Source organism: Electrona antarctica (genome assembly GCF_951216825.1).
Source record: "Electrona antarctica genome assembly, chromosome: 21".
NCBI classification, from domain to species: domain Eukaryota; kingdom Metazoa; phylum Chordata; class Actinopteri; order Myctophiformes; family Myctophidae; genus Electrona; species Electrona antarctica.
Window position 1 is genome coordinate 6354173 of NC_136802.1, and position 19184 is coordinate 6373356.

At 45.4% G+C, this 19184-nt stretch overlaps 2 protein-coding genes across 4 annotated transcripts in view; both read left to right on the top strand.

The window, feature by feature from the left end:
* Positions 1–19184, top strand: part of sepsecs (Sep (O-phosphoserine) tRNA:Sec (selenocysteine) tRNA synthase) — a 213204-nt gene that overhangs the window by 174326 nt on the left and 19694 nt on the right. The window lies entirely within an intron of this gene.
* Positions 1–19184, top strand: part of dhx15 (DEAH (Asp-Glu-Ala-His) box helicase 15) — a 219839-nt gene that overhangs the window by 61538 nt on the left and 139117 nt on the right. For 2 of the 3 annotated variants that reach the window (XM_079491639.1, XM_079491637.1), the window contains exons 11-14: positions 6399–6521; positions 7149–7339; positions 12407–12576; positions 13403–14683. In XM_079491639.1, the coding sequence (XP_079347765.1) occupies positions 6399–6521; positions 7149–7339; positions 12407–12576; positions 13403–13520 (602 nt within the window). In that variant the 3' untranslated portion in view covers positions 13521–14683. Of the gene's footprint in view, positions 1–6398; positions 6522–7148; positions 7340–12406; positions 12577–13402; positions 14684–19184 lie in introns of those variants that run through there. The other variant, XM_079491638.1, reaches the window with a different exon arrangement.

The window sequence follows — 19184 nt, forward strand, 5'->3', positions numbered from 1 at the left end:
CCAGTTGTTTTTTGCATTAAAGGTAGTATAGGTGATTTTCTTTGGTTAAAATTGGTGTTAAAAAGCTCTATATTGTGATTATTACTCACAATATTCATTACTCATTGCTATATATTGTTTGTCTCCAACTTTTTATTGACCCATTTCGGACTGAGGACGATTCTAAAAACGCCTGGAAAAACGTCTAATATTTGTATAGCAGCATAATCTTTGAATACTGTACATACTGTACAGCAAAGTTCAGTAAAGTTTGGTTGTTAAAGCTGCACTGGAGAGAGTTCACGCTCCACCCACGTTGTTTTTGATACTACTCTACACTACTGATATATGTAAATTAGATCAGGGAAGATGGGCTGATATTTTCTAGGCGTTCAGAACTCCAGTCCCCTCGGCGTGATTTAGCCTCTGATGAAACGCTTCGGTTTGGCTTTAACCCATTCTGGGCGGGAACCCCTTTTGGTGTTAGCATTATGTTATGCTTTAGCTATTGAAAAATAGCAGACCTACAAGCTCATAGCGCGCCACCGAGTGGCGCGCTACAAGCTTGTAGGTCTGCTTTTTTAGAAAAATCGAAGAACGACTGACATAGAAACATAGCTTTTTCAGAAAACTGTCAGGATGTAGAAGACATTTTTAGAATCTGATCTCAGGTCAGAATGGGTTAAAATATTGCATAATGTAGCATGAAATCCTCGGGTCTAATAGTTGCCATGATGACTCATCAGAGTCTAGCAAAACTAAGATAGCATTTTTTTTGCTGTACTGCTTTTGCCCAGTGCTCTACAGTGCTCTACAGCAGAGAGACGGCATGTTGCCCAGTGCTCTACAGCAGAGAGACGGCATGTTGCCCAGTGCTCTACAGTGCTCTACAGTGCTCTACAGTGTTCTACAGCGCTCTACAGTGCTCTACAGTGCTCTACAGTGCTCTACAGTGCTCTACAGTGCTCTACAGCGCTCTACAGCGCTCTACAGTGCTCTACAGCGCTCTACAGCGCTCTACAGTGCTCTACAGGGCCTCTACAGTGCTCTACAGCGCTCTACAGCGCTCTACAGCGCTCTACAGCGCTCTACAGCGCTCTACAGTGCTCTACAGTGCTCTACAGTGCTCTACAGCGCTCTACAGCGCTCTACAGTGCTCTACAGCGCTCTACAGTGCTCTACAGTGCTCTACAGTGCTCTACAGCGCTCTACAGCGCTCTACAGCGCTCTACAGCGCTCTACAGCTCTCTACAGCGCTCTACAGTGCTCTACAGTGCTCTACAGGGCCTCTACAGTGCTCTACAGTGCTCTACAGGGCCTCTACAGTGCTCTACAGTGCTCTACAGTGCTCTACAGTGCTCTACAGGGCCTCTACAGTGCTCTACAGGGCCTCTACAGTGCTCTACAGTGCTCTACAGGGCTCTACAGGGCCTCTACAGTGCTCTACAGTGCTCTACAGCGCTCTACAGCGCTCTACAGTGCTCTACAGGGCCTCTACAGTGCTCTACAGGGCCTCTACAGTGCTCTACAGTGCTCTACAGGGCTCTACAGGGCCTCTACAGTGCTCTACAGGGCCTCTACAGTGCTCTACAGTGCTCTACAGGGCTCTACAGGGCCTCTACAGTGCTCTACAGCGCTCTACAGCGCTCTACAGCGCTCTACAGTGCTCTACAGTGCTCTACAGGGCCTCTACAGTGCTCTACAGCGCTCTACAGCGCTCTACAGCGCTCTACAGCGCTCTACAGTGCTCTACAGTGCTCTACAGCAGAGAGACTACAGTGCTCTACAGTGCTCTACAGCAGAGAGACTCTACAGTGCTCTACAGCGCTCTACAGCGCTCTACAGCGCTCTACAGTGCTCTACAGTGCTCTACAGCAGAGAGACTCTACAGTGCTCTACAGTGCTCTACAGTGCTCTACAGTGCTCTACAGTGCTCTACAGCAGAGAGACTCTACAGTGCTCTACATCGCTCTACAGGGCCTCTACAGCGCTCTACAGCACTCTACAGTGCTCTACAGTGCTCTACAGTGCTCTACAGGGCTCTACAGTGCTCTACAGTGCTCTACAGCGCTCTACAGTGCTCTACAGCGCTCTACAGTGCTCTACAGTGCTCTACAGGGCCTCTACAGTGCTCTACAGTGCTCTACAGTGCTCTACAGCGCTCTACAGTGCTCTACAGGGCCTCTACAGTGCTCTACAGGGCCTCTACAGTGCTCTACAGTGCTCTACAGTGCTCTACAGGGCTCTACAGGGCCTCTACAGTGCTCTACAGGGCCTCTACAGTGCTCTACAGTGCTCTACAGGGCTCTACAGGGCTCTACAGGGCCCTACAGCGCTCTACAGCGCTCTACAGCGCTCTACAGTAGAGACTGACACGGGAGTGGATTTTCACTCCTGTCCCATCCCACTCCTGCAGAAAAAATCCTGTCCTGTCCCAATCCTGGGCCAGAGTAAAAAACAAAATCCCATCCTGTCCCACTCCTGTAGAATGACTCCTGATCCCATCCCGCTCCCACTCGAAATTACTCCCGCTCCCATCCCGCTCCTGTTTTTTTTTTTTTCTAGGAAAAGTTATTCTATATCTATCCATCTATCTACCGGTATCTATCTATCGCTTCCTGCTTCTCAAGACAGATAGCCTACCAATACAAAAAAATAAAATAAAGTGGGCAATGGTGGATTTAACTTTGACTACCAAATACAGTATATCCTATTCATATCAATATTAAAACAAAACCAAGAACAGTTCTGACTGTTGACAAGTGCTTTGTCAATTTTTGAGATATATAATAGCCAATAAAAACATATATAAATAGTTTTTACACACAGTAATAAACGTAATACAGATCTTCTCTTATGGGGGTCCCTGGCATATTTTCAAATGGGGGTCCGCGGGCTAATAAATGTTGATTTAGGGGTCCTTAACATGAAAATGTTTGGGAACCACTGGTGTATGGGACTCGTTTGTGAGAAAGAAGGGAGACGATGTATTGAACATTCGCTCAGCCTAAGACAGCTGTTCAGGGAGCCAAGCAAGTGCCAACAGTAACAGCGTTAGCATGTAGCTAACGTAGCATCACAATTGCAAGTTGCCACTGCCAGGGGAAACAAATGCATCAGGATGATCTGGCTATAAATAATCGATTATATCACATCACCGGCGCGATGCAGAATCATGCAAGGCCGCACTGCGATGTCTTCATATTAAATGAAACGTCCACTGGATTGCATGAAGGAAGTTTTCATCCTCTCCCGGTTGGAGCGGACTCAGCGGAGCCTGGAAGCATTAGCACTGATGGGGTATGTAGTTCTTTTGACTTGCGTCAGCAAGTCAAAAGAGTGTTGGCTCACTGAAAGATGACTACAACAAAGATGGGCGCTTCTGTTCTTTTGGTTGGCAGCGCGACCAGTTGAAAATGTCATTCACGATCCTGCACGCTCCTGTTGATTTACATTCCCGTCCCGTCCCGATCACGGGATTAATACAAATATTAATCCCATCCCGCGTGAATCCTGCGGGAATCCCGTGACCCGCGGGAGTCCCGACAAAATGTCAGTCTCTACTCTACAGTGCTCTACAGTGCTCTACAGGGCTCTACAGGGCTCTACAGGGCCTCTACAGGGCTCTACAGCGCTCTACAGCGCTCTACAGCGCTCTACAGTGCTCTACAGTGCTCTACAGCAGAGAGACTACAGTGCTCTACAGCGCTCTACAGCGCTCTACAGTGCTCTACAGTGCTCTACAGTGCTCTACAGCAGAGAGACTCTACAGTGCTCTACAGCGCTCTACAGGGCCTCTACAGTGCTCTACAGTGCTCTACAGCAGAGAGACTCTACAGTGCTCTACAGTGCTCTACAGTGCTCTACAGTGCTCTACAGCAGAGAGACTCTACAGTGCTCTACAGCGCTCTACAGGGCCTCTACAGCGCTCTACAGCGCTCTACAGTGCTCTACAGTGCTCTACAGTGCTCTACAGGGCTCTACAGTGCTCTACAGTGCTCTACAGCGCTCTACAGGGCCTCTACAGTGCTCTACAGCGCTCTACAGGGCCTCTACAGTGCTCTACAGCGCTCTACAGTGCTCTACAGCGGAGAGATGGCAGACAGACCGAAGGGCCTCGCAGGTTTCAGGGGTAGACATGAACCCATTTTGACCTGAGATCAGATTCTAAAAATGTCTTCTAAATCCTGACAGTTTTCTGAAAAACCCTATGTTTCTATATCAGTGGTTCTCAAACCAGGACCCCCAAGATTATATGTAATCGGCCGCCGACCCCCATCTGAAAACATGTTGTTCCAGTGACCTCCCAGAAGCAAAGATTTGAGTTAAAAACGTTTGCTCTGAAAGAATATATTCAAACATTTGGGCCACATTTTCACGATTTTTAAAAAATAGCAGTCCTACAAGCTCGTAGCTTGTAGATCTGCTATTTTTCAGTTAAGTACAACACAATGCTTAAAACCAAAAGGAACATTACTTTTGAATCGATAAATAACAGTCAAGAATGGACCCTCATAATGATGGGCTCTACGGAACACTATGACAATTTCACAAAGTCATTACAGAACAGCAGTACAATAGGAAAATAATCTGAAATTGGGTGTTGGGGTTAGTGCTTTTTTCTTCTTTTTTTAATGGCATTCATTTTTCTGGCTCTAGTAGGCAAATGGAAGTTGTCTAAATAGCGGGGTTGGTTAGACATACCAACAGTCCTAACAGCTATTAGTCAGACAAACCTGTGATGCTGCGGGTTTAAAAATCACCCATGGCTTCCTGTGAGGTTAGAGTTAGGTTAGGGTTTTCGGGAGGGTGTCTTACTGTTGGCGGGGTGCATACTTAGTTTAGACTAGTCATTGGTTAGACATGGGTTAAGGTTAGGTTTAGGTGTGCTGCCCCGTGGGAGGTTAGGTTTAGGGTGAGGGTTTGAGATAGGTTGTAGTTGTAGGACTAATGGCTGGTCTACACCAAGTACTGTCTAAACTAAGTACTGCACCCGCATAACTAAGTGACCTTTCCCAGTGAACACACCAGAGGTCTTATCGGTCTCTAGCCCCGTCTGTGTGTTGAGTGACTCTCGTTTCCTTCCTCTTGGGCCGTCCTGTCCTCCATCCATCCCTCCCTCTTCCAACATGCACCCACCCTTGGCCACACACAGTGCCTTGTGGCGTGTGTGTACTCTCTGTGCCTCAGTGTGACTGACCTGAGGCCTTGTTCCTCTCTGTGCCTCAGTGTGACTGACCTGAGGCCTTGTTCCTCTCTGTGGGAATGCCTTGATTCATCCCTATGGGTGGCTGTGTTGACCTGAGGCCTTGTTCCTCTCTGTGGGAATGTCTTGACTCATCCCTATGGGCTGCTGTGTTGGGGCCCATACCAACCTTGACTCATCCCTATGGGCTGCTGTGTTGGGGCCCATACCAACCTTGACTCATCCCTATGGGCTGCTGTGTTGGGGCCCATACCAACCTTGACTCATCCCTATGGGCTGCTGTGTTGGGGCCCATACCAACCTTGACTCATCCCTATGGGCTGCTGTGTTGGGGCCCATACCAACCCTGTTTAGTCCCACAGTGCTTTGTCTCCTCTGTGGGAATGCCTTGACTCATCCCTATGGGCGGCTGTGTTGGGGCCCATACCAACCCTGTTTAGTCCCACAGTGCTTTGTCTCCTCTGTGGGAATGTCTTGACTCATCCCTATGGGGGCTGTGTTGGGGCCCATACCAACCCTGTTTAGTCCCACAGTGCTTTGTCTCCTCTGTGGGAATGTCTTGACTCATCCCTATGGGCGGCTGTGTTGGGGCCCATACCAACCCTGTTTAGTCCCACAGTGCTTTGTCTCCTCTGTGGGAATGTCTTGACTCATCCCTATGGGCGGCTGTGTTGGGGCCCATACCAACCCTGTTTAGTCCCACAGTGCTTTGTCTCCTCTGTGGGAATGTCTTGACTCATCCCTATGGGCGGCTGTGTTGGGGCCCATACCAACCCTGTTTAGTCCCACAGTGCTTTGTCTCCTCTGTGGGAATGTCTTGACTCATCCCTATGGGCGGCTGTGTTGGGGCCCATACCAACCCTGTTTAGTCCCACAGTGCTTTGTCTCCTCTGTGGGAATGTCTTGACTCATCCCTATGGGCGGCTGTGTTGGGGCCCATACCAACCCTGTTTAGTCCCACAGTGCTTTGTCTCCTCTGTGGGAATGTCTTGACTCATCCCTATGGGCGGCTGTGTTGGGGCCCATACCAACCCTGTTTAGTCCCACAGTGCTTTGTCTCCTCTGTGGGAATGTCTTGACTCATCCCTATGGGCGGCTGTGTTGGGGCCCATACCAACCCTGTTTAGTCCCACAGTGCTTTGTCTCCTCTGTGGGAATGTCTTGACTCATCCCTATGGGCGGCTGTGTTGGGGCCCATACCAACCTTGTTTAGTCCCACAGTGCTTTGTGCGGCCCACGGAGGCTAAGAAGGCGGCCGACGAGTCCAAGATGCGCTTCGCCCACATCGACGGGGACCACCTGACGCTGCTCAACGTCTACCACGCCTTCAAGCAAAGTACGTGAACCCTCCATGTGATAAAACAATGCATGCTTAAGTAAAAGTATGGCAATGTAGACATACTCTTATTAAAAGTAAAATGTCTTCTGAAAACATGGGACTACAGTTTTGCTCTCAACCGATTTTATGTGCCGACCGCTGTGTGTGTGCGTGTTTTTTTTTTACATTATTTTTTTAAGCTGCTATAAGCAATAATACGGTATGTCAAATTTTGAATTACCTTTTTTTTTTTTTGGGTAGCAATGGGTAGAAGGCTCCCCAAAAAAAATGTAGTCTCTGTGACACATCTAGGGGCCGCAATCTGCATTCAAAGATGTTCCTAGAAGCTTTGTCATTGGTCGATTTGCCTGTCTACTTCCTGATTGGTCATTGCGACCGCTTTTTTTTCCGACAAATGACAAAGCTTCTAGGAACATCTTTGAATGCAGATTAGATGTGTCACAGAGACTACATTTCTTTTGGGGAGCGTTCTACCCATTGCTGGCTGTCTGAATACCAAAAAATAAATAAAGGGTCATTACAACTTTTGACATTATTGCTTATAGCAGCTTTAATAACCGAGCACGTTCGCAACTTCATCCGACTGAACCCAACAACTCTGTCCTCAACTCTGTCTCACCACAGACCACGAGTCCACTCAGTGGTGCTACGACAACTTTGTCAACTACCGGTCGCTGATGTCGGCGGACAACGTGCGCAGCCAGCTGTCCAGAATCATGGACCGCTTCAGCCTGCCGCGGCGCAGCACGGAGTTCAACAGCAGAGACTATTACATCAACATCCGCCGAGCGCTGGTCACCGGGTTCTTCATGCAGGTCAGTAGGAGCGCTGGTCACTGGGTTCTTCATGCAGGTCAGTAGGAGCGCTGGTCACTGGGTTCTTCATGCAGGTCAGTAGGAGCGCTGCTGGTCACTGGGTTCTTCATGCAGGTCAGTAGGAGCGCTGGTCACTGGGTTCTTCATGCAGGTCAGTAGGAGCACTGGTCACTGGGTTCTTCATGCAGGTCAGTAGGAGCGCTGGTCACTGGGTTCTTCATGCAGGTCAGTAGGAGCGCTGCTGGTCACTGGGTTCTTCATGCAGGTCAGTAGGAGCACTGGTCACTGGGTTCTCCATGCAGGTCAGTAGGAGCGCTGGTCACTGGGTTCTTCATGCAGGTCAGTAGGAGCGCTGCTGGTCACTGGGTTCTCCATGCAGGTCAGTAGGAGCGCTGGTCACTGGGTTCTTCATGCAGGTCAGTAGGAGCGCTGCTGGTCACTGGGTTCTTCATGCAGGTCAGTAGGAGCGCTGGTCACTGGGTTCTTCATGCAGGTCAGTAGGAGCGCTGGTCACTGGGTTCTTCATGCAGGTCAGTAGGAGTGCTGGTCACTGGGTTCTTCATGCAGGTCAGTAGGAGTGCTGGTCACTGGGTTCTTCATGCAGGTCAGTAGGAGTGCTGGTCACTGGGTTCTTCATGCAGGTCAGTAGGAGCGCTGGTCACTGGGTTCTTCATGCAGGTCAGTAGGAGCGCTGGTCACTGGGTTCTTCATGCAGGTCAGTAGGAGCGCTGCTGGTCACTGGGTTCTTCATGCAGGTCAGTAGGAGCGCTGGTCACTGGGTTCTTCATGCAGGTCAGTAGGAGTGCTGGTCACTGGGTTCTTCATGCAGGTCAGTAGGAGCGCTGGTCACTGGGTTCTTCATGCAGGTCATTAGGAGTGCTGGTCACTGGGTTCTTCATGCAGGTCAGTAGGAGTGCTGGTCACTGGGTTCTTCATGCAGGTCAGTAGGAGCACTGGTCACTGGGTTCTTCATGCAGGTCAGTCAGCTGGTCACTGGGTTCTTCATGCAGGTCAGTGGGAGCGCTGGTCACTGGGTTCTTCATGCAGGTCAGTAGGAGCGCTGGTCACTGGGTTCTTCATGCAGGTCAGTAGGAGCGCTGGTCACTGGGTTCTTCATGCAGGTCAGTGGGAGCGCTGGTCACTGGGTTCTTCATGCAGGTCAGTAGGAGCGCTGGTCACTGGGTTCTTCATGCAGGTCAGTAGGAGCGCTGGTCACTGGGTTCTTCATGCAGGTCAGTGGGAGCGCTGGTCACTGGGTTCTTCATGCAGGTCAGTAGGAGCGCTGGTCACTGGGTTCTTCATGCAGGTCAGTGGGAGCGCTGGTCACTGGGTTCTTCATGCAGGTCAGTAGGAGCGCTGGTCACTGGGTTCTTCATGCAGGTCAGTAGGAGCGCTGGTCACTGGGTTCTTCATGCAGGTCAGTAGGAGCGCTGGTCACTGGGTTCTTCATGCAGGTCAGTGAGAGCGCTGGTCACTGGGTTCTTCATGCAGGTCAGTAGGAGCGCTGGTCACTGGGTTCTTCATGCAGGTCAGTGAGAGCGCTGGTCACTGGGTTCTTCATGCAGGTCAGTGAGAGCGCTGGTCACTGGGTTCTTCATGCAGGTCAGTGAGAGCGCTGGTCACTGGGTTCTTCATGCAGGTCAGTGAGAGCGCTGGTCACTGGGTTCTTCATGCAGGTCAGTAGGAGCGCTGGTCACTGGGTTCTTCATGCAGGTCAGTGGGACTTACAGGAGCACTTCTTAACCCATTCTGGGCGGGAACCCCTTTTGGTGTTTCAAGCATTATATTATACTTTAGCTATTGAAAAATATCAGATCTACAAGCTCATAGCGCGGCACCGAGTGCTGCGCTACGAGCTTGTAGATCTGATATTTTTTGAAAAATCGCAAAAATGTGGTGCAAATCTTTGAATATATATTCTTTCAGAGCGAACGTTTTAAAGTCAAATCTTTGCTTCTGAGGGGTTCCCTGGAACCACATATTTTCAGATGGGGGGTCGGCGGCCAAATACAGATATTTCTGGGGGTCCTTGATATGAAATATTGAGAACCACTGACATAGAAACATAGGCTTTCCAGAAAACTGTCAGGATTTAGAAGACATTTTGTAGAATATCGTGTCAGGTCTAAATGGGTTAAGTGGAGGTGTTTTTCTCACCAAAGCACATATTTCTATATGCAGTACAGTGGCTCATGTGCAGCTCTGGAAAGGCTGATAAAGAAATGGAAGTGAAATTGATTGTTCTAATCTAAGTTTGAGAAAGTGTGGGGGACAAAGTACTCCTCAGACGTGATGCACATAATCATATTAACTATAATAGGGCAGGGCTATCCAACTCTTGGCTTAAATTTTTTTTTTGGGAAATCTCTATGGGGAAAAAATTAATGGGCTTTGGATCGGTTGGTCCACAAAAATGGACGTAGCCCGCCACTGTTATGCCTCATATATCTCCTTTTGTGGGGGTCACCCCTATGTTCCCCAGGTTCTATGTTCCCCAGGTTCTATGTTCCCCAGGTTCTATGTTCCCCACTTACCTTAGGGTTTAGGGTTAGCGTTCAATGGATTGTTCAAAGACTGAGACTTATGGCAGCGGTGACCGAACGGATTGCGGAGCGGTCTTGATACTGGAAGGTCGCCAGTTCGAATCAGCGGTCCGACACGTTAAAATTACCACCGCTGAAGTGCCCTTGAACAAGGCATTGAACCACTACGATGAAATGTTCTATGAGCAGGGCCTGGCTGGAAACAAGTTCTTGAGCTTAGCCCAGATACCCTGGGTAAATATAGTAATCATTTCATTTCATTTCATTTGAGCTTAAATCAGAATTTGCTACTAAAAGTAAGACTATTACTAAAATTACTAGGTTAGGTTTCTGGTTTAGGTTTATTCTAAGTGGGGAACAAAGAACCTTTTTGTGGGGTGGGGAACATAGATACGCTCCCCTCTTTTTGTATAGAGTTGAAACTGATTATAATTAAACTTTTTTCATCGTCTATATCAGGTTTTCCCCCCTGTTTTTACTGTATTGATATATGTGGTAGATGCAAGTTGGTAATCTATATCTTATTATCTTGGAGTATGGAGAAGAAATGCATTTATTTCCAACTACACTTTTGTACGTTGTCATGCTCACACATTTAACCCATTTAGACCGGAGGACGATTCTACAAAAAATGGCTTCTAAATCCTAAAAGTTTCCTGAAAAACCTGTTGGTTTTGCTCAACCTTTTTCACGTCAAGGACCCCCAGAATGATCTGTATTTGGCTGCGGACCCCCATCTGAAAATATGTAGTTCCTGGGACCCCCCTAGAAGCAAAGATTTGAGTTACAAACTTGGCTCTGAAAGAATATATATTCAAAGATTTGCGCCACATTGTCACGATTTTAAAATGTGTTAAGTGTTCGCCCTGGTTTAACTCCATCCATTTCACAAAAGGATCTTGTTAGGATAATGTGGTGAATTTATGTTTCTCGATTGTGTACAAAGTATTTGCGCTCACTAATAAAAAGTCACAGTGAAGATGTTCATTATAATGGATGGGCCCCCTCTAATGTGTGGGCTCATGCACATGCACACACCACACACACACACACACACACACACACACGTGCACAGTTGGTTGCATTTAAACATAAGAAGAAAATCAAGTCAATTTGCTACCCACTCAGGGAAATAAATGGCATTTTGCAAGAACCCATTTTCTTGGCGTACCTGAAACAAGCAACCTGACAACTTGAATTACGGCGTTAATATTTAAATATTTGTCAACATTAACCTTTATCTTGGTGACAAATTTGCGGCTCATGTTCGGGTTTTCGGGGGCATTTGAGCTTCGCATCTTTGTTTGGAAAGGTCTTTATTGAGACTGATTGCCCTGTTTAATCACAACAGCCCCTTGTCTGCCTAACCCATTCTGGGCGGAAACGATTCTACAAATGTCTTCTAAATCCTGACAGTTTTCTGAAAACCCCATGTTTCTAATGTCAGTCGTTCTCAAACTATTTCATGTCAAGGACCCCCAAAAATATATGTATTTGCCCGCCGACCCCCATCTGAAAATATGTTGTTCCAGTGACCTCCCAGAAGCAAAGATTTGAGTTAAAGATGTTCGCTCTGAAAGAATATATTCAAAGATTTGCGCCACATTTTCACGATTTTTCAAAAATAGCAGACCTACAAGCTTGTAGCGCGGCACTCGGTGCCGCGCTATGAGCTTGTAGATCTGCTATTTTTCAATAGCTAAAGCATGACATAATGCTTTAAAACACCAAAAGGGGTTCCCGCCCAAAATGGGCTAAGCAATGTTCTCCAAAGAAACAGACGAAAAATCACCTCTCAGTGGCCAGTTTGAAAACAAGTTATGTCTTCATTGTCTCGGGTCTGGAAAGTAGTCTCTTGGCTCGGCACCATTAGTGGTTGTTGTTGGGGGTCAATTTAATTAGAATACCCACTGCAAGGTTGTTAAAGTAATCTATGACAAAGGCTAGTCACCCCCCATTCGCCATTAATAACCTGGAAGTGGATGTGGAATTAACCTTGATGGTGGTAGCCGTGTATGAAATCATCCACACTGTTGTACTTTGGACGTTTCTGGTTTAGCCCATTTTGGGCGGGAACCCCTTTTGGTGTTAGTATTATGTTATGCTTTAGCTATTGAAAAATAGCAGATCTACAAGCTCATAGCGCGCCACCGAGTGGCGCGCTACGAGCTTGTAGGTCTGCTATTTTTTTTAAATCGAAGAACCACTGACAAACATAGCTTTTTCAGAAAACTGTCAGGATGTAGAAGACATTTTTAGATGTCAAAATGGGTTAGACATGAAATGAAAGATTCCTGAAAAACGAAAATTCAGATTATGGACTCTAATCACTGCTTAGAGTCCCTGGCATATCTTTTCAAATGGGGGTCTGCGGGCTAATAAATGTCGATTTTAGGAGTCCTTTTGGGAGTCCTTAACGTGAAAAAGTTTGGGTACCACTGATGTAACAGACATGTCTGTTTTAGCACTACACATAATCACAGATTGCCTTTGATCTCTCTTTATCTCTAATGCTGTGATGCAGATCGCCCACCTGGAGCGTACGGGACACTACCTGACGGTGAAGGACAACCAGGTGGTCCAGCTCCACCCCTCCACGGTTCTGGACCACAAGCCAGAGTGGGTCCTCTACAATGAGTTCGTCCTCACCACCAAGAACTACATCCGTACCTGCACCGACATCAAGCCAGAGTGGTGAGTTCTTGGTCGAATCAAATACTATTGTCGGGGGACAAAGTCAAAGTCATACGATTTGTCACACACGTTACCGCAGTGAAATTTGTTCTCCGCATTTGACCCATCTCTTGGAGCAGTGAGCCACAGCCAAGGAGCGGTGAGCTCTCGGGAATCATTTGATTAGTAGATTTGACCCCCCAATCCAACCCTTTGATGCCAAGCAGGGAGGCATTGGGTCCCATTTTTACAGTCTTTGGTATGACCCGGTCGGGGAACCTTCGACCTCCCAGTTTCAGGGCGGACACTCTAACCACTAGGCCAATGTCTGGACTAAGGATTTGCTGCTTGTGCATATTCACGTTAACCTGACTCCGCCAGATTGCGACAGTATTGAGTTCACAAGTTCCCTCCTCCTGGGCTCCCTCAGGCAGAAACGATGAACCGGAAGCAGTGGGACAAAAATCTGATATCACCATAATAATTTCGAGTTGTAGTCCTGTTAGGTTGTGTTTACATTTGCGCTGTGGCACAACTTCAATATGTCATCAGTCTCACGTTGATCCCGCCTCTAGCGGCCGCATATCACTCCGAACAAAACTGGTTCGGAGTGCATCGTCTCTGCCTGAGAGATCCCAGACTCTCCCTTCTGGCTGCATGGATATGTTGTCCAGCAGGGGGAGTGGTTTCACCAGGCTATATTCACATATGTTTGTGTTAATTTGTTAGATATGGTAAGCCTGTTGGTAGTTACTGCATGAAGCCAGAAGAACATTCTACCATGTACAAATAAAATGCATGCACACTTTTAAAGACTAATGATTTCTTCCCTGCTTTCCTCTCCCAGGCTGATCAAAGTGGCGCCCCAGTACTATGAGATGGGTAACTTCCCTCAGTGTGAGGCCAAGAGACAGCTGGAACGGATCATCGCAAAGTTCAACACCAAGGAATTCTCTCAGTACTAAAACAACACCATAGTGTATAGGATAGAGTTTAAACAGTCATCCTCTGTACAAAGTTGAATCTGAACTCTTCATCTGAGCACTCTTTGATTTATTATTGTTTTTCATTTTGAATTATATTTTTGTCTCACACTCTGTATTGTATTATTTTCATAACGACTGCTGAAATCTGTCTCCTGTTACTATTAAGGGCCATGTCTTTGTCATTTTGTGAGACTATTGGTGTGTGTGTGTGTGTGTGTGTGTGTGTGTGTGTGTGTGTGTGTGTGTGTGTGTGTGTGTGTGTGTGTGTGTGTGTGTGTGTGTGTGTGTGTGTGTGTGTGTGTGTGTGTGTGTGTGTGTGTGTGTGTGTGTGTGTGTGTGTGTGTGTGCGCGCAGTAGGGGTGTAACGATACGATAAATGGTTGACGATATTAATTTAACGAAATTAAACCTGTGTGAAACATGTGGATAGTGCAGGTTTTTTTAGGGATTTTTTGGTTGTATAAGTAAACTGATTCTCTGGCGAATACATGGACATTATATTTGAACACAAATGGACAAACCGTACCTTGACATGAACACAGAGAATACACACATTTATCAATAGACCAAGTGTAGCGATATTGCACGAAAAAGGAATTTAACCTCTTTTTTTTCTTAACAATTGCTAAATACAACGTACTTAGTATTGATGCAATCGATATTATTTGCATTGCAAAACAATTCGATACAGATTATTTGCATTACGATACAAAGTCAAACGATACGATATGTTGCTGTTTTACATATCAATACACTTCGATTCTTGAAATTAAAATGGATTTTTCGATGGCAGTTCGACTATATCGTTGCACCCCTAGTAAGCGTTATGTGAAGGAAGCCATCAGGAACTGGATTGCTCACCATGTCTGTGTAAAGCATGACCCATTCATGTAGATATCAACATTCCTCTTGTGAAAATGTTAATATGCTAATTTGAAGAGCAAAATTATCTGTAATAAACCTTCGCTATCACGTCAGTTTATTCACATCTATTGTTATGCTTATAATTGCTTGAAGTCCAAGCAGGAGGAGCTCTTGAGTGTGATTGGATGTTAATTATTTTGTATGCGTTTTTGAGATGTGGTCATTGGTCAGATTTCCTGTCAACCATTGAAATTACATTAAACTGCCTTTGTAATAAACATGCCTATTTTTTTTTCCTAGGCTTTAGAATTATATTGCTGTACAGAGTATGTCTCTATAGTTACTATACAGTACATCCCCTTGTATGTGTTCACATCGCAGTGAGATCATGTCATGAAGTTATATGTGCCAAATCGCATTTAATAAAGGGTGTTTCAGTAGGTGCATAGACAGGAAACGACAGTTAATGTCAATGATTGATTGATTACTTTATAAGGCAGAAATGTAGATCAGCTCTTTGAACTATTTTAAAATGTTTTCAAATAAGTTGGGCTATAAGGGTTTGGGCACTAGGTTAAAGGAGAATTCCATACTAGAAGGCTTTCTTACCTTTATTTCTAGTTACGTCCCCACCAAAGAGGTCCAGGTGTTATTTGGTGCAAAAGTGCATTATTGGCTATTAACCCTACCAATGGGCTATGGGGTGTTGTGCTAATTAGCTTATTTCCTTCGCTCAAAAATCTTTTGTATATATCCTCTTCATAATGTAAATAGTATCCCAAGCAGCACACTTTACTACTTATTTCAATGGAAATAAGCAAATTAGCACAAAAACCCAACCCCCATTGAGGGCTTATATTGTATGTAACAACTACAAAACTACAAATAAAAGGTAAGAAAGCCTTCTAGCATGGAATTCTCCTTTAAGCACAGCCTAAATGGATGGCACCAAAAAAAACGTCCTTGCGGTCTTGTTTCCATTCAGGTCCTGGGCACACTTTAATCAGGAATGTCACAGAATAAATTCAATGTGAAACATGCTATGTTTCCATGCTATCGTGCTAAGCATATAGAGGAGCAGAACATTACAACGAATAATAAGACAATCTATTGACGGCATGTCATTTCTGTCCATCTTTATAAGCGTTGATAATCAGGTACTGTTGCACCGGTCGATGCAAGTGCTCATTGGCAAAGTCATACTAAACACGACAATCAGGATCACATCATTCCCGTATTGACAACCTGGCTGCTTGTGGGCATGTCTGTGGCCAAATGGAAATCTTTATACATCATCGAATTTTACTTCACAAGGACAATGTTGGTGTGCAGCAGCTAAGAGATTCACTGATGATCGTTTTACGAGTTTTAAGATGCCTAAATTGAAGGGATATTTCACTTTCAAACATTCAATCAATCGTCATGTAACGTCTACTGTAGATTAATGTAAAACACCTGTCCTAGGTTAGGTACCCTCACAAAAAACATGCAGTAATCCTGGTCTCTAAACTGCCTCCCCCTGGCCATAATAATAATCGAAAAATCATGGCCCCCTCACATACTAGGAGGGCAGTAAGTCACCAGATCAAGGACCGCTGGGTGTTTTCGATTAATTTATCCTGGTTCAAATGGAGTCTGAAGTTAAAATGAATATCGAGCAAATTAAATACAGTCCAGGGTGCTCACAAAAACCTGATTATAGTCGTTGCAATTACCCCAAACCGGTTTGAAAGTGAAATATCCCTTAAACTACAATACAACTTCACTTTCACTTAACCCTTTTCGACCGAGACCGATTCTGCAAATGTCTTCTAAATCCTGACAGTTTTCTGAAAAACCTGTTTCTATGTCAAACATTTTCATGTCACATTTATGTATTTGGCCGCCGACCCCCATCTGAAAATATGTTGTTCCAGGGAGTCGGGACCCCCTGGAAGCAAAGATTTGATATAATATATATTCAATTTTTGTGCCACATTTTCATGATTTTTCAAAAATAGCAGACCTACAAGCTCGTAGCGCGGCACTCGGTGGCGCGCTATGAGCTTGTAGATCTGCTATTTTTCAATAGCTAAAGTATAATATAACATAATGCTTAAAACACCAAAAGGGGTTCCCGTTCAGAATGTGTTAAGGCATTTATTGGTTGTGCAGTCTGCAGCTCTCATGACATGCATTTTATTTGTTTGCAGTGTGAGCTGGGATTGGATTGGACTACTTTTGAGAGCACAGAGATACTACAGGCAAACCCAGGTATAACCCGGTTGACTGCTTGGCCTTTGGCCCATGCCCCAAAAAAATGAACTCTTTGTGTACTCATGTGCACATGAGGCAAAACACTGAACTTGTCAGTGCACACTTGGGTTGGCAGTCCAAGAGAAAAGAGTATAAACTTGGCACAGCTAGTCCTTAACCCATTTTGGACTGATGTCGATTCAAAAAAAGGCTTCTAAATCCTAATAGTTTTCTGAAAAACCCATGTTTGGTCAGTTGTGCAGTGCTCAACCTTTTTCATGTCAAGGACCCCCAGAATTATCTCTATTGGGCCCCATTATCTCTATTGACCCCCATCTCAAAATATGTTGTTCCAGGGACCCCCCCAGAAGCAAATATTTGAGTTAAAAATGTTCGCTCTGAAATATATATTCAAAGATTTGCACCACATTTTCACAACTTTTAAAAAATAGCAGACCTACAAGTTCATAGCGCGCCACTCGGTGGCGCGCTATGAGCTTGTAGATCTGCTATTTTTCAATATCTAAAGCATAACGTAATGCTTTAAATTAAACACTAAAAGGGATTTTCCGCCCAAAATGGGTTAACAGAGAGAAAGTTTTGGATGAGCACTACTGACAAAAAAGTTTTCTTTGGAAGATTTCCCCTCTCATTCTATGGGTCAGCAGCCCAAATGAGGCGAGCTGGCAGGGTGTAGCAGAGCATGAGTTCCAGCAGGAATTGAACAACGGGACCTCATGAGAAGCGTGAAGATGGAGCGCTCTCCCCCCTGAGATCGGGTCAGTCTGGGTCTTTTGAGAAGCAACACAGTTGGGGGGCCTCGGAGAGGGCTCCCTCGTGGCTGCTAGGGTGAGTGGTGGTGGTGGTGGTTGATGTGTTTCAGGGGACATGGGAAGTCAGGCTACTTAATGGGTTGTTCAGACTGTTGTCTAACTCTAAGACATGGTGACTCGCACAAGACATTGATCTTGGCTGCGAAACTGGCTAATCTCCTAAAAAACTTTACTTTTTTTTAATACATCGTCATCCCACTTTCAACAGTGCTGGTGCTGCAGGCATTTGAGATGTACAGTCAGCGTAACAGCACTTCGAATGCAGATACGGTAGGCTATGGGTCTAATTGTGAGTGTAAAGGCCTCTATAGATTGTGATTGACGTTTATGCCATATCACAATATACAATATCACAACATATAGTACAATATCCCAAATCAAAGACAATATCCAGTCTAATATCATGATAGGATATAATATTGGTACTAGGGATGTCCCGATCACGTTTTTTGGCTCCCGATCCGATTCCGATCATTTGGCGGCCCCGGTTTCCAATCACCCGATCCGATCGGGACAACCCTAGTTTTTTATATTTTGGGAATATTAGGTGATAATATTTCTATATAGCCTACTGTAGGTTAATAAGTGGATGACTTTGCTCTGCAGCGAGCAGAGCCATAATATGGTGCCAGAAAGATAAGTCCTCCAAACTGAAGACAATAGAAAACCCATTAGTTTGAGCTGATCAGGAAATTATATGGAATTGATCCTGAGGTAAGAGCATTTTTTCATGCTCAATACTTAGCATTGATTCACACTGCCATAATTACAAAAGAAAATCATTATTTTTCCAATTTATAAATTGTTAGTGAGTGTCTGAACTTAAGGGAAGCTACGCATGTAGGAACTGTTCTCATTATTTTGCCATGTTGTCTTTGAGTTACTTGTACATGTGAAATTCTTTGCTTTTAATCACATGAACGCTAGCATCTCTATTCTGGGTGTGTTAAATTAGGTGAGCATTCGGTGAAAATAGGGCGAACATTTTGTTGAAAGTTGAAGATCTACAAGCTCACAACAATGCATCGCAATGTGACACATTGCGATGCGTAGATCCACTATTTGACAACAACATATATTGGGTTTAAATGGTTATAATTGTTATAAATTGTCCAATGTACATTACATCTAAGTCTGTGTACTTGAACTTGAGATACAGTGTACTTGATATGTATTGTGTACTGCCTGTAGGCCTACTGTAGCATACTTTATAGATGTCTGGGGCCGAGTCCACATCAATTCGGCATAGAGTAGCGCAAACGTCGATCACTGATCTGCACCTTTGTTAAATTGACGCACACACGCACACACACACAGACTCCTCTCTCTCTCTGTCGCTCTAATTAATTAGTCTCACGTCGCGCAGCTGCATCTAGATTCTCCCGGCGGATCCTGCCGGGAGCTGCCTATGCCATAGAAAGCATAGACGAGAGACATCTCAGTAAGGTCAGCCTTGCTGCATTAGTCATTATCATGTCAAGTTTCTATGTTTCATATCTTGTTGTCACGTCATTATGATCCAGCACTATATATGTTCCTGTTTGTCTAATAAACTTGGTGAACCTTTAGCGTGATACTGTCTCGTGTCGCGGTATTGTTCTCCTGGGCCCGCAGTCGCCGTACCAAAGGAATACTTCAACCGGATTATCACACACCACCCAGCCTGCACACACTACCAGTCTGTCAGAACCAGACCAGGTTCCAGTTTAGA